A 16,330-nucleotide genomic window follows, 5' to 3' on the forward strand; every position below is an offset into this window, starting at 1 on the left:
TCTCAATAAACTCTACTTAAAAATGAAAATTTTAAACCTCTTTTTCATCCCAGGTGGAAGGGTGGGGTCATTTAGTGCAAAAATTCAAATTTCTCAGATGGTAAGGTTGTCGCATATCAAATGAAAGAACATAAAGCGTACATTTCAAATTTCAAATTGACGTCCCCCAAAAAATGGTTGGATGGGGTCATTGAGTGCAAAAAAATTAATTTCTTTTACAATAGGGTTGTTGTATATCAAATGAAAGGTCATGATGTGAACATTTGAAATATCAAATTCCCAACCTCCAAAAATTGGTTGGATGGGGTTATTAAGTCCAAAATTTAAACTTTTTAGAACATGGCGTTGTCGTATATCAAATGAAAGCTCATCTACCATGTGTTACATATATCATACTTCTGATCTCAAAAATGTATGCGGATGAGGTCATTTAGTGTAAAAAGCGAAAAGTTTCAGAAGGTATGCTTGTCGTATATCAAACGAAAGGTCGTACAAAGAACATAACGAAAACATCACTTTTACAGGAAAGACCTTTCAATTGTTTTACAAACAATTGAGATACTAGTTTCTTTTTCTTTTTTTTCTTCCAACATTTGTTTGACAAGGCCTCCTCCCCTTTCTGTTGAAGTTATCAAGACCAAATATGGACCATCGATAGACCTCATCATGAACTTTTACAAGATGAACTTTTGTAGGATTTCATCATCCCCTTTAGAAGTTATCTCCCTTTTATTGATTTTTTTCAACATGGCCCCCCTTAAATGTTTTAAAAGATATCATGACCTTATTTGGACAATAGCTAGATCTTATCATGATATGTTACCATATGAGGCTGCTAAGGATTTCATCATCCCTTATGAGAGTTATGTCCCCTTGAAGCAATTTCTTTCTTTTACATTTTTAGCAAAAAGTATTCAAGACAGAATCGATTTGAAAACGGTAACATGTACAAGAACAGATGGCAATGTTATTGAACATATACAATCATTTTGTTATTAACCCTTATAAGGAGTTATTCCCCTTGAAAAATTGTGAACAGTTTTAGAATTTTTTTATTTTCAGAACCGGAAGTCGTAGAGACTTGGGACCTGCACCAATAATCTGTAATTCATGTGATCTTGAATATGCACCCAAGGTCAAAGGTCACTGAGTGCAAAAAAAAGTTACGCTGCAATTTCAAGCTTACATATTAGGAAAACGATAAGACTTTGCTGCATACATACAGCGTATAAAATGTTCCTCTCGACGAGCTCTACATTTTATATTATTAACCGAAAAATGTCCGACTGTCTGTTCAAAAGTTACAACGGGATGATTCTTAAAAATCTAGTATTTTGTGTATATCTTTTTTAAGGTAACAGATATCAACCTACTATATACTGCAAAGATGATCAGTAATTCAAGACCTTCAATTTGAGGTTAATGTTACGTCATGATCCAATTTCACCTTGACCTTCACATTATACTATGACCTTGACATTGTGATCTCTGAAAGGTCAAGTGGTCCTGAGTTGAATGGTGATAGTCCCATGTCTCTATGACTTCCGGTTCTCAAGTTTGGTATTGCATCATATATTTGATGATTAATTGTGACCTTGGTGAACTTTGAAATTGTCCCAATTCTTTTTCTATAATGTTGTCCTTTAACTGTAGATCATTTATCATTTAACAGATTTGAGATATCTATTGTCGTTATAGAGATACTGCAGTTTAAAGTTTTGCGAGCGGCGGCATGTATTTCTGAATCAACAAGAGCTTACCACTTAAAATGTTTAAGAAATTGAAGAGGTTGACATAGTTATATGTTTGACCAAATACCAAAAACATTCCATGGAAAAATACACCAAAAAATCATTTTGAAATTTTCAAGTTTTGCATTGACTTTGTAAGTTTCATAACTTCTATTTATATAGTTGATATTGCATCATTATTTGTACTTTGTCAAATGGGGTCATCTGATATATCAAATTGAAGGTCTAAATAAACTCTACCTAAAAATGAAAATTTTGAACCCCCTTTTCATCCCAGTGGGCAGGGTGGGTTCATTTAGTGCAAACATTCAAATTTCTCAGATGGTAAGGTTGTCGCATATCAAATGAAAGAACATAAAGCGTACATTTCAAATTTCAAATTGACGTCTCCCAAAAATGGGTTGGATGGGGTCATTGAGTGCAAAATATAAATTTTCTTTAAAGATAGGGTTGTTGTATATCAAATGAAAGGTCATGATGTGTACATTTAAAATATCAAATTCCCGACCTCAAAAAATTAGTTGGATAGGGTTATTAAGTGCAAAAATCAAACTTTCTAGAAAATGGCGTTGTCGCATATCAAATGAAAGCTCATCTACTCTGTATTACATATATCATACTTCCGATCTCAAAACTGTAGGCGGATGAGGTCATTAAGTGTTAAAAGCGAAAAGTTTGAAAAGGTATGCTTGTCGTATATCAAACGAAAGGTCGTACAAAGTACATAACGAAAACATCACTTTTACTGGAAAGACCTTTCAATTGTTTTACAAACAATTGAGATACTAGTTTTTCTAATGTTTAAGGTCTTTCCTCTCCGTGAGGAAAGACCTTATTGTTTTTCTAATGTTTTTTTTTCTTTTTTTTCTTCCAGCATTTGTTTGGCTCGCCCTCCTACCGCTTCTATTGGAGTTATCAATACCAAAATTAAACCATCAATAGACCTCAACATGAACTTTTACCAGATGAACTTTTGTAGGATTTCACCTTCCCCTTAAGAAGTTATCTCCCTTTTGTTGATTTTTTTCAACATGGTCCCCCCAAAATGTGTTAAAAGATATCACGACTTTATTTGGACAAAAGGTAGATCTCATCATAATGTATTACCATATGAGGCTGCATAGGATTTCATCATCTACTTTGAGAGTTATATCCCCTTGAATCAATTTCTTTTATTTGCATTTTTTTCAAAAAGTATTAGAGATAGAATTTAATTGAAAATGACAGCATGTATTAGAACAGATGGCAATGTTTATAAACATAAACAATTTATTTGTTATTAACCCTTATAAGGAGTTATTTCCCTTTAGAAATTAAAAATATATTTTCAAAAATTTATATTCGAGAACCGGAAGTCATAGAGACTTGTAACCTTCACCAATAATCTTAAATTCATATGACCTTTAATATGCACCCAAGGTCAAAGGTCACCGAGTGCAAACAAAAATTACGCTGCAATTTCAAGCTTACATATTAGGAAAACGATAAGACTTTGCTGCATACATACAGCGTATGAAATGTTCTTCTCGACAAGCTCTACATTTTATACAATAAGCCCAAAAATGTCCGACCGTCTGTTCAAAAGTTACAACGGGATGATTCTTAAAAGTATAGTATTGTGTGAATATCTTTTTAAAGGTAACAGATATCAACCTACTATAAACTGCAAAGATGATCAGTAGTTCGAGACCTTCAATTTGAGGTCAATGTCAGGTCATGATGAAATTTCACCTTGACCTTCACAGTATAATATGACCTTGACCTTGTGATAGTTGAAAGGTTAAGTGGTCCTGAGTTGAATGGTGCTAGTCCCATGTTTCTACGACTTCCGGTTCTTAAGTTTAGTATTGCATCATATATTTGATGATAAATTGTGACCTTTATGAACTTTGAAATTGTCCCAATTCTTTTTCTATAATGTTGTTGTTCAACTGTATATCGTTTATCATTTAACATATTTGAAATATCTATAGTCCTTTTAGAGATAATGCAGTTTGAAGTTTTGCGAGCGGAGGCATGTATTTCTGAATCATCAAGAGTTTACCACTTAAAATGTCTTAGAAATTGAAGAGGTTGACATAGTTATATGTTTGACCAAATACCAAAAACATTCCATGGAAAAAAACACCAAAAAATCAATTTGAAATTTTCAAGTTTTGCATTGACTTTGTAAGTTTCATAACTTCTATTTATATAGTTGATATTGCATCATTATTTGCACTTTATCAAATGGGGTCATCTGATATATCAAATTGAAGGTCTCAATAAACTCTACTTAAAAATGAAAATTTTAAACCTCCTTTTCATCCCAGGGGGACGGGTGGGGTCATTTAGTGCAAACATTCAAATTTCTCAGATGGTAAGGTTGTTGCATATCAAATGAAAGAACATAAAGCGTACATTTCAAATTTCAAATTGACGTCTCCAAAAAATTGGTTGGATGGGGTCATTGAGTGCAAAAAATAAATTTTCCCTTAAGGTAGGGTTGTTGTATATCAAATGAAAGGTCATGATGTGTACATTTGATATATCAAATTCCCGACCTCCAAAAATTAGTTGGATAGGGTTATTAAGTGCAAAAATCAAACTTTTTAGAACATGGTGTTGTCGCATATCAAAAGAAAGCTCATCTACTCTGTTCCAAGTATCATAATTCCGATCTCAAAAATGTAGGCGGATGAGGTCATTAAGTGTAAAAAGCGAAAAGTTTCAGAAGGTATGCTGTCTTATATCAAACGAAAGGTCGTACAAATTACAATACGAAAACATCACTTTTACAGGAAAGACCTTTCAATTGTTTTACAAACAATTGAGATACTAGTTTTTTTTCTTTTTCTTTTTTTTCTTCCAACATTTATTTGACAAGGCCTCATCCCCTTTCTGTTGAAGTTATCAAGACCAAATATGGATCATTGATAGACCTCATCATGAACTTTTACCAGATGAACTTTTGTAGGATTTCATCATCCCCTTTAGAAGTTATCTCCCTTTTATTGATTTTTTTCAACATGGCCCCCCTTAAATGTTTTAAAAGATATCATGACCTTATTTGGACAAAAGTTAGATCTCATCATGATGTGTTACCATATGAGGCTGCTAAGGATTTCATCATTCCCTATGAGAGTTACGTCCCCTTGAAGCAATTTCTTTCTTTTACATTTTTCTCAAAAAGTATTCAAGATAGAATCAATTTGAAAACGGCAACATGTACAAGACCAGATGGCAATGATAATAAACATATACAATCATTTTGTTGTTAACCCTTATAAGGAGTCATTTCCCTTGAAAAAATATACACAATTTTTTAAAAATTGTATCTCGAGAACCGGAAGTCGTAAAGACTTGGGACCTACACCAATAATCTTAAGTTCATGTGACCTTTAATTTGCACCCAAGGTCAAAGGTTACCAAGTGCAAAAAAAAATTACGCTGCAATTTCAAGCTTGCATATTAAGAAAACGATAAGAGTTTGCTGCATACTTACAGTGTATAAAATGTTCCTCTCGACGAGCTCTACATTTTATACACTGAGCTCAAAAGATTCCGACTGTCTGTTCAAAAGTTACGACGGGATGATTCTTAAAAGTATAGTATTGTGTGTATATCTTTTTAAAGGTAACAGATATCAACCTACTATAAACTGCAAAGATGATCAGTAGTTCAAGACCTTCAATTTGAGGTCAATGTCAGGTCATGATGAAATTTCACCTTGACCTTCACATTATACTTTGACCTTGACCTTGTGATATTTGAAAGGTCAAGTGGTCCTGAGTTGAATGGTGATAGTCCCATGTCTCTACGACTTCCGGTTCTCAAGTTTTGTATTGCATCATATATTTGATGATTAATTGTGACCTTGGTGAACTTTGAAATTGTCCACATTCTTTTTCTATAATGTTGTCCTTCAACTGTAGATCATTTATCATTTAACAGATTTGAGATATCTATTGTCGTTTTAGAGATAATGCAGTTTGAAGTTTTGCGAGCGGAGGCATGTATTTCTGAATCATCAAGAGCTTACCACGAAAAATGTTTTAGAAATTGAAGAGGTTGACATAGTTATGTGTTTGACCAAATACCAAAAACATTCCATGGAAAAAAACACCAAAAAATCAATTTGAAATTTTCATGTTTTGCATTGACTTTGTAAGTTTCATAACTTCTATTTATATAGTTGATATTGCATCATTATTTGCACTTTGTCAAATGGGGTCATCTGATATATCAAATTGAAGGTCTTAATAAACTCTACTTAAAAAATGAAAATTTTAAACCCCCTTTTCATCCCAGGGGGAAGGGTGGGGTCATTTAGTGCAAACATTCAAATTTCTTAGATGGTAAGGTTGTCGCATATCAAATGAAAGAACATAAAGCGTACATTTCAATTTTCAAATTGACGTCCCCCAAAAATTGGTTGGATGGGGTCATTGAGTGCAAAAAATAAATTTTCTTTTACGATAGGGTTGTTGTATATCAAATGAAAGGTCATGATGTATACATTTGAAATATCAAATTCCCAACCTCCAAAAATTGGTTGGATGAGGTTATTAAGTGCAAAAATCAAACTTTTTAAAACATGGCGTTGTCGCATATCAAATGAAAGCTCATTTACCCTGTGTTACATATATCATACTTCCGATCTAAAAAATGTAGGCGGATGAGGTCATTAAGTGTAAAAAGTGAAAAGTTACAGAAGGTATGCTTGTGGTATATCGAACGAAAGGTCGTACAAAGAACATTACGAAAACATCACTTTTACAGGAAAGACCTTTCAATTGTTTTACAAACAATTGAGATACTAGTTCTAATGTTTTTAAGGTCTTTCCTCTCCGTGAGGAAAGACCTTATTGTTTTTCGCATGTTTTTTTTTTTTTTTTTTTTTTTTTTTTTTTTTTTTTTTTCATCCAGCATTTGTTTGACATGGCCTCCCCTCGTTTCTATTGGAGTTATCAAAACCAAATATGGACCATCGGTAGACCTCATTATGAAGTATTACCAGATGAGGCTGTGTAGGATTTCATCATCCCCTTTAGAAGTTATCTCCCTTTTATTGATTTTTTTCAACATGACCCCCCCTCGTTGTTTTTAAAGATATCATGATCTTATTTTTACAATAGGTACATCTCATCATGATGTATTACCATATGAGGCTGCATAGAATTTCATCATCCCCTTTGAGAGTTATTTCCCCTTGAAACAATTTCTTTCCTTTGCTCATTTCTCAAAAAATGTTAGAGATAGAATCGATTTGAAAACGGCAACATGTACAGGAACAGATGGCAATGTTAATGAACATATACAATCATTTTGTTATTAACCCTTATAAGGAGTTATTCCCCTTGAAAAATTGTAAACAATTTTAGAAAAAATCTATTGCAAGAACTGGAAGTCGTAGAGACTTGGGACCTTCACCAATAATCTTTAATTCATGTGACCTTCAATATGCACCCAAGGTCAAAGGTCACAGAGTGCAAAAAAAAATTACGCTGCAATTTCAAGCTTACATATTAGGAAAACGATAAGACTTTGCTGCCTACATACAGCGTATAAAATGTTCCTCTCGACGAACTCTACAATTTATGTAATAAGCCCAAAAATGTCCGACCGTCTGTTCAAAAGTTACAACGGGATGATTATTAAAAGTATAGTATTTTGTGTATATCTTTTTAAAGGTAACAGATATCAACCTACTATAAACTTAAAAGATGATCAGTAGTTCAAGACCTTCAATTTGAGGTCAATGTCAGGTCATGATGAAATTTCACCTTGACCTTCACATTATACTATGACCTTGACCTTGTGATATTTAAAAGGTCAAGTGGTCCTGAGTTGAATGGTGATAGTCACATGTCTTTACGACTTCCGGTTCTCAAGTTTTGTATTGCATCATATATTTGATGATTAATTGTGACCTTAGTGAACTTTAAAATTGTCTTAATTCTTTTTCTATAATGTTGTCCTTTAACTGTAGATCATTTATCATTTAACAGATTTGAGATATCTATTGTCGTTTTAGAGATAATGCAGTTTTAAGTTTTGCGAGCGGAGGCATGTATTTCTGAATCATCAAGAGCTTACCACTTAAAATGTTTAAGAAATTGAAGAGGTTGACATAGTTATATGTTTGACAAAATACCAAAAACATTCCATTTAAAAAAACACTAAAAAATTCAATTTGAAATTTTCATGTTTTGCATTGACTTTGTAAGTTTCATAATTTCTATTTATATAGTTGATATTGCATCATTATTTGCACTTTGTCAAATGGGGTCATCTGATATATCAAATTGAAGGTCTTAATAAACTCTACTTAAAAATGAAAATTTGAAACCCCCTTTTCATCCAAGGGAGACAGGTGGGGTCATTTAGTGCAAACATTCAAATTTCTCAGATGGTAAGGTTGTCGCATATCAAATGAAAGAACATAAAGCGAACATTTCAAATTTCAAATTGACGTCTCCCAAAAATGAGTTGGATGGGGTCATTGAGTGCAAAAAATAAATGTTCTTTTAAGGTAGGGTTGTTGTATATCAAATGAAAGGTCATTATGTGTACATTTCAAATAGCAAATTCCTGACCTCCAAAAATTAGTAAGATAGGGTTATTGAGTGCAAAAATCAAACTTTCTAGAATATGGCGTTGTCGCATATCAAATGAAAGCTCATCTACTCTATGTTACATATATAATAATTCCGATATCAAAAATGTAGGCGGATGAGGTCATTAAGTGATAAAAGTAAAAAGTTTCAGAAGGTATGCTTGTCGTATATCAAACGAAAGGTCGTACAAAGTACATTATGAAAGCATCACTTTTACAGGAAAGACCTTTCAATTGTTTTACAAACAATTGAGATACTAGTTTCTTTTTCTTTTTTTTCTTCCAACATTTGTTTGACAAGGCCTCCTCCCCTTTCTGTTGAAGTTATCAAGACCAAATATGGACCATCGATAGACCTCATCATGAACTTTTACAAGATGAACTTTTGTAGGATTTCATCATCCCCTTTAGAAGTTATCTCCCTTTTATTGATTTTTTTCAACATGGCCCCCCTTAAATGTTTTAAAAGATATCATGACCTTATTTGGACAATAGCTAGATCTTATCATGATATGTTACCATATGAGGCTGCTAAGGATTTCATCATCCCTTATGAGAGTTATGTCCCCTTGAAGCAATTTCTTTCTTTTACATTTTTAGCAAAAAGTATTCAAGACAGAATCGATTTGAAAACGGTAACATGTACAAGAACAGATGGCAATGTTATTGAACATATACAATCATTTTGTTATTAACCCTTATAAGGAGTTATTCCCCTTGAAAAATTGTGAACAGTTTTAGAATTTTTTTATTTTCAGAACCGGAAGTCGTAGAGACTTGGGACCTGCACCAATAATCTGTAATTCATGTGATCTTGAATATGCACCCAAGGTCAAAGGTCACTGAGTGCAAAAAAAAATTACGCTGCAATTTCAAGCTTACATATTAGGAAAACGATAAGACTTTGCTGCATACATACAGCGTATAAAATGTTCCTCTCGACGAGCTCTACATTTTATATTATTAACCGAAAAATGTCCGACCGTCTGTTCAAAAGTTACAACGGGATGATTCTTAAAAATCTAGTATTTTGTGTATATCTTTTTTAAGGTAACAGATATCAACCTACTATATACTGCAAAGATGATCAGAAATTCAAGACCTTCAATTTGAGGTCAATGTTACGTCATGATGCAATTTCACCTTGACCTTCACATTATACTATGACCTTGACATTGTGATCTCTGAAAGGTCAAGTGGTCCTGAGTTGAATGGTGATAGTCCCATGTCTCTATGACTTCCGGTTCTCAAGTTTGGTATTGCATCATATATTTGATGATTAATTGTGACCTTGGTGAACTTTGAAATTGTCCCAATTCTTTTTCTATAATGTTGTCCTTCAACTGTAGATCATTTATCATTTAACAGATTTGAGATATCTATTGTCGTTATAGAGATACTGCAGTTTAAAGTTTTGCGAGCGGAGGCATGTATTTCTGAATCAACAAGAGCTTACCACTTAAAATGTTTAAGAAATTGAAGAGGTTGACATAGTTATATGTTTGACCAAATACCAAAAACATTCCATGGAAAAAAACACCAAAAAAATCAATTTGAAATTTTCATGTTTTGCATTGACTTTGTAAGTTTCATAACTTCTATTTATATCGTCGATATTGCATCATTTTTTGCACTTTGTCAAATGGGGTCATCTGATATATCAAATTGAAGGTCTCAATACACTCTACTTAAAAATGAAAATTTTAAACCTCTTTTTCATCCCAGGTGGAAGGGTGGGGTCATTTAGTGCAAAAATTCAAATTTCTCAGATGGTAAGGTTGTCGCATATCAAATGAAAGAACATAAAGCGTACTTTTCAAATTTCAAATTGACGTCCCCCAAAAATTGGTTGGATGGGGTCATTGAGTGCAAAAAAAATAATTTCTTTTACAATAGGGTTGTTGTATATCAAATGAAAGGTCATGATGTGTACATTTGAAATATCAAATTCCCAACCTCCAAAAATTGGTTGGATGGGGTTATTAAGTGCAAATTTAAACTTTTTATAACATGGCGTTGTCGCATATCAAATTAAAGCTCATCTACCATGTGTTACATATATCATACTTCCGATCTCAAAAATGTAGGCGGATGAGGTCATTAAGTGTAAAAAGCGAAAAGTTTCAGAAGGTATGCTTGTCGTATATCAAACGAAAGGTCGTACAAAGAACATAACGAAAACATCACTTTTACAGGAAAGACCTTTCAATTGTTTTACAAACAATTGAGATACTAGTTATATTTATATTTTATACTGGTGCTGTTACATAATGTTTAAATTGATTTAAAATAACAATAAAGGAAACAATTTGTTTCTTCGTTACATTCACATGATTAACATCCTGATATGGTCACTTCATATATCTTGGCATCCTTGATTGTACTGCTGTTTGTTGTCAAACATCCTATATAGAATTGTCCTGATGGAGAGAATGTAAGAGACCGTGGGAGCATTATGTTTATGTCCCTCGTTTTATAATATGTCATTAACAGGCCAGCATTGTTCAGGATATGAAGTGTACAAGTCCTTGCATCAGCTATAATAACATTGTCTTTAGGTGTTGTCACTATGTCTGCTGGATAGAATGGTTCATCCTTGTTGATCTCTTTGTCTCCTGTATATATATTGATTATATCACCACCCTGTCCCAACACTACTACTCTACGTCTGTCATCACTTGCTAGATCCACCACATAAATATTCCCGTTACTAGTGCTGGTGATACTCCACGGACCAGAAAATATAGGTTGTTTATGATGATCATGTTCATACACTCTCTCATGGTCTCCATTCTGATTCATTAGTATTACACCACCTCTTCCTCCATTAACACCTCCTACTAGAACTTTACTGTCACTAGTGATATGGATTGCTGTAGGAATGAATGTACGTGACACATTATAGACTGAGTCTGTTAGTGTACCTGTATTACTACTGATTTGTTTCAGTCTTCTCGATCCCTCAGTAACGATAAGTAGATTATTTGATTGAGTAACAGCCATACCATAGATCTCAATATTCAAGCTGGATAGTATGTTCAGTTTGGTTCCTTCAGGTTTTACTCTTTGTAATACTTTATCTATGTAACTACTTATCCACATTGAATCATCATGACAATAAGATAAAGGAGATACTTTAGATAAATTAGTTTTATATTGTCTATTGATGTTCAGTTCTACTGCAGTCTGTTGTCCCACATCTTTGATGTTTACTACCTGATGATTCTCTGTGTTTTTTAATTCTGGATGAACCTTTTCTTTACAATGATCACACAGCAATTTACTACAGTCAAAACACTTCCACTTTATTGGTCGGTCAGTTTCACATATTCCACATTTAGCTGGAGCTTGACTTCTTATAACAGACTGAGAGAAGGCCATTATATATAAATATATGATATACTTTCTTCCTTTAATAATACTACATATATTGTACTTTGATAAGTGATATGATAATAGAAGGTCAAGGCTTTTAGATACCCAGTTACATGATTTGTTTAAACACTTATTACTAAATAGATTAGATAGATAAAAACCTGACTCCTAGGTTAATAATTGTATCAGCTGATTTTAAATACTTCTGTACATCTCAATAATTTGATTTCATTCAATTATTATTATTATTTTTTTATTTAGTTAAATTATTATTTAAGCTCACCTGGCCTACAGGGCCAAGTGAGCTTTTCTCATCACTTGTCGTCTTTTGTCATCTTCCATCATCTTTAATTTTTACAAAATCTTCCTCTGAAATAATTGAGCAAAATGAAGGCAAACTTGGCCACAATCATCATTGAGGTATATACTTGAAATATGTGTGGCATGATCGGGCCTGCCATATAAGATGGCCACCATGGCTAAAAATAGAACATGAGGATAAAATGCAGATTTTGGCTGACATCTCTGAAACTAAAGAATTTACAGCAAATCTGACATGGGTTAAATATGTTCATCACTCAGGTTATAATCTATTTGCCCTGCAATTTTTATACAAATCAGACAACCTGTAGTTGGGTTGCTGCCCCTGAATTGGTTTAAGGTGAAATGCAAAGGTTCTTAAAAACTTTTTTTATTTCATATTTTAATGAATTGGTTAAAATAAATACTAAAAATATATTGATAGATGTTTGTGTGTCCTCGTAATACCTATAAAACAGGCAAATTTTGCAGTTTATGGTTATTATCTTTGTCATTATTATAGATAGAGATAAACAGTAAACAGCAATGAAAAATATAGGTCACCGATGAGTTAAAAAAGATATTTGAATTTTGATGCAAAAAAATTGCATTTCTGCACCAAAGGGAGATAATTTGGAGCTTTTTGAGTGTTATCAACATTTTAAAAGTCACCTTGGGCCAACACGAATTGATGTTTTGGAATGATTTTTGGATCATATGATAAAGTAACAACTACTTAAGGTAGTAAATAAAATTTGTAATGAAAAATTAAAGTTTATTTTTTTTTGGAAAATCTTATACCCGCGAGCCTCCTTAAGAAGTTATTGCCCTTTATAGTCAATTTTAAACCATTTTTTGAAAAAAAATGTAATCTTTTAAAAAATCTTCTCCTCTGAAACTAACCAAACTTCTCAGACAAATTTAACCATACTGTCCACAATCATCATCAGGGTATGCAGTTTAAAATGTGTCTGATGACCTCTGAAGTATACCTTTAATGTCTATTTCAGTAATCAGACATTATGATTCATTGTCGTAAACTATAAGATATATGTATTTTTAAATAATCGAAAATCTCGGGTCACACCCGCAGAAAACGGGTCAGTTGACTGGTATGTAATCCAATTTCTGTAAATTTTTTCATTCTAGGTTTAAAGTGTTCGTTAGAAAGACTTCAGTTAGATTATGTAGATATAGTATTTGCAAATAGACCAGACTCACACACTCCAATGGAAGGTATGTATGTGTACAACAACCAAAATAGAAGCACAGTTCTTAGCTCATCTGACCAAAATGGTAAAAAAAAATAAAAAAATACCTCTTTAAAAAGTGAGGGTATACTGTTTTACCTCCATCCATCCGTCAGTCTGTTCCTCCCATGAATATTTTTCGTTGCATTTTTCTCAGGAACTACAATACAAGGATTTTTGATATTTAGTTTCAAGGTTTATATAAGTCAGTCATACCGTGTGATGCGTTTTTAGATTCATCACTCAACAGCTTCCTGTTTACTGAACACATGTATTATTTTACACATGATAGCCAAGTTAAAAGTTTATGATACATGTTTCTAAGGAATTAAAATACAAGGATTTCTGAAATTTGGTTTTAGGGTTCATATAAGTCAGCTATACAGTGTGATGTGTTTTCAGTTTCATCTCAACAACTTCCTGTTTACCAAACACTAACATATTTTAACACTATTACGATTATCTTCTTGCAGCAGGGGTATCATCAGTGAGCAGTAGCTCACAGTTTCACTTGTTATATCTATTTTGTAGTGAGAATAAAATTAGTCTCGAGTCTATGCCATTGTTATAATTATGTTAACCAATAGTTGCTGTAATTTTTCTTTTAGAAATTGTTCGGGCTTTCACATATGTTATAAACCAAGGTTGGCCAATGTACTGGGGTACATCACGTTGGTCGCCCACAGAGATAATGGAGGCCTATTCTGTAGCTCGACAATTTAACCAGATCCCTCCAATAGCTGAGCAAGCTGAATACCACTTACTACAGAGAGAGAAGGTAGAACTACAAATGCCAGAACTCTATCAGAAAATAGGTATGAGTTTAGCATGGCGTTGATTATCACTAAACTAGTATATATTTGTTTAGGGGCCAGATGAAGGACACCTCCGGGTGTGGGAATTTCTCGCTACATTGAAGACCTGTTTGTGACCTTCTGCTGTTGTCTGTTCTATGGTCAGGTTGTTGTCTCTTTGACACATTCCCCATTTCCATTCTCAATTTTATGATTTGTGGAATATATACCACACATATTTGTGACATTACCTGGTTGAAACTTGTATTTGTTTTCTGCTTTTTTGTCCATTAAAGCAATTTAGATAATTCAAGATTCCAGATCAAAAGGGATTTGAAAGAGCACCAACACTTTGTTGCTGAAGAAATTCAGAGTAAAAAATCGTGTTTTTTGTGCATTGGTTATAATCATGTGATCACTTTTTTGTCACCTTGCATTGTAAGAACTCAAAATTGGTTATAATAACATAGTCCCACCAGTCACCATGCTTATTTTAAGGAAATATCATGCCTAAGTAATCCAGATTTCACGTTGACATATTGCATAAGACACTTTTCTAAGGTTGAGGATTGATTCCACATTTTACACACATATTTTCAAGTATTAAAAACATCTCATTTATCATCAAGCAAACATACCATTGGATTCTTACAAATTTTTGTACAAAACAAAGAAAACCAGATATGATATATATCCAATGTTACTTTGTTTCACTAGGTGTTGGTACAATAACCTGGTCACCATTGGCAGGTGGTATACTGACAGGGAAATACGATACATTGTATGTATGTTTCTTATGTTACATTGTCAGGTGTTGGTACATCAGAATGCTTACAACTTTTTGTACAAAACAAAGAAAACTAAATTTGATATAAATTCAATATGTAAATTTGCATAGGTGTTGGTACAATAACCTGGTCACCATTAGCAGGTGGTATACTGACAGGGAAGTATGATCTACTTCTTATGTTACTTTGTTTGCCTAGGTGTTGGTACGATAACCTGGTCACCATTAGCAGGTGGTATTCTGACAGGGAAATATGATATACTTCTTATGTTACTTTGTTCCCCTAGGTGTTGGTACGATAACCTGGTCACCATTAGCAGGTGGTATACTGACGGGGAAATATGATCTACTTCTTATGTTACTTTGTTCCCCTAGGTGTTGGTACGATAACCTGGTCACCATTAGCAGGTGGTATACTGACAGGGAAGTATGATGATGGTGTGCCTATCTATTCTAGAGCAGCTTTGAAGGTAAGTTGCCCTAACACTGGTGACCTTGCCTCACGGTCATAAAACTTTCGAGCATGATTTTTGTACTCTGACTCAAAAATCAACCAATCAAATTGATGGATTTCATGTTTCGAGCATGATTTTTGTACTCCAACTCAAAAATCAACCAATCAAATTGATGGATTTCATGTGTCGAGTATGATTTTTGTGCTCAGAGCACTGAGCAAAGTTTTATGTCTTCAAGGCCTGATGCTACAAATGACTTCTAGATAATCCTTCTGGTTTTTGCCTCACATAAGTTGGTTTTCCAGAGACGTTGTATTGCCTAGGACTGTGTCAATTGTTTAGTTTTCTGCTGAAGTTAGTTTGATAAAAAAAAGAAGGAAATAAAAAAGGACAAATAAGGAACTTTATAAAAATGGAAGTTGTGGTTTGCTTGTCAATGAGACAACATTCCACAAGGGACCAAATCATACAGAAACTGTAGGTTACTGTATGACCTTGAACAATGAGTGAACTACCCCAAAATGCTATTTCTGCATCATCTCTAGAAAGCTTAGTCTGGAAATCACAGTTGATGTTTATTCAATAATTATAGATAAAAATTTTAATGTTATATATGTATTATACATAAATAAAAGGTGTGTTGCAACCACTCATTGGAGTTTGTAGTTTGGACTGTAACCAGGCTTGCTGACATCTACAAGCACTTGGGCCTCTAGCAATTGTATTAAGTTTATTTAGTCTATTCTATAAAATTCTAACTTAATTGTATGATCATGAAAAAAATTTCTATGGCTAGGGTTATTCATGGTTTAAAGACAAAATTCTGGGTGAGGAGGGAAGAAGGCAACAGGCCAGGTTAAGAGAGGCAGCCATCATAGCAGACAGATTAGGGTGTTCTATGTCACAGTTAGCATTAGGTATGTACTTAAAAGCTGAAGTTGACAAGCCTAATGGTAGCTATAGAGAGGGGGTCATATGAGGGGGCAAATCTCCTTTACCTAAGGTAGGTATCTAAAATCT

At 33.4% G+C, this 16,330-nt stretch overlaps 1 protein-coding gene across 1 annotated transcript in view; it reads left to right on the plus strand.

Annotated features, from left to right (window-relative positions):
* LOC134692569 (voltage-gated potassium channel subunit beta-2-like) overlaps positions 1-16,330 on the plus strand; it is a 115,134-nt gene that overhangs the window by 91,291 nt on the left and 7,513 nt on the right. Inside the window, exons 4-7 of the mRNA XM_063553027.1 lie at positions 13,174-13,260; positions 13,883-14,089; positions 15,231-15,325; positions 16,107-16,227. Coding sequence (XP_063409097.1) covers positions 13,174-13,260; positions 13,883-14,089; positions 15,231-15,325; positions 16,107-16,227 — 510 coding nt within the window. The remainder of the gene's footprint in view (positions 1-13,173; positions 13,261-13,882; positions 14,090-15,230; positions 15,326-16,106; positions 16,228-16,330) is intronic.

The sequence above is a fragment of the Mytilus trossulus genome, chromosome 12, assembly GCF_036588685.1.
Source record: "Mytilus trossulus isolate FHL-02 chromosome 12, PNRI_Mtr1.1.1.hap1, whole genome shotgun sequence".
In the NCBI taxonomy this organism is placed as follows: domain Eukaryota; kingdom Metazoa; phylum Mollusca; class Bivalvia; order Mytilida; family Mytilidae; genus Mytilus; species Mytilus trossulus.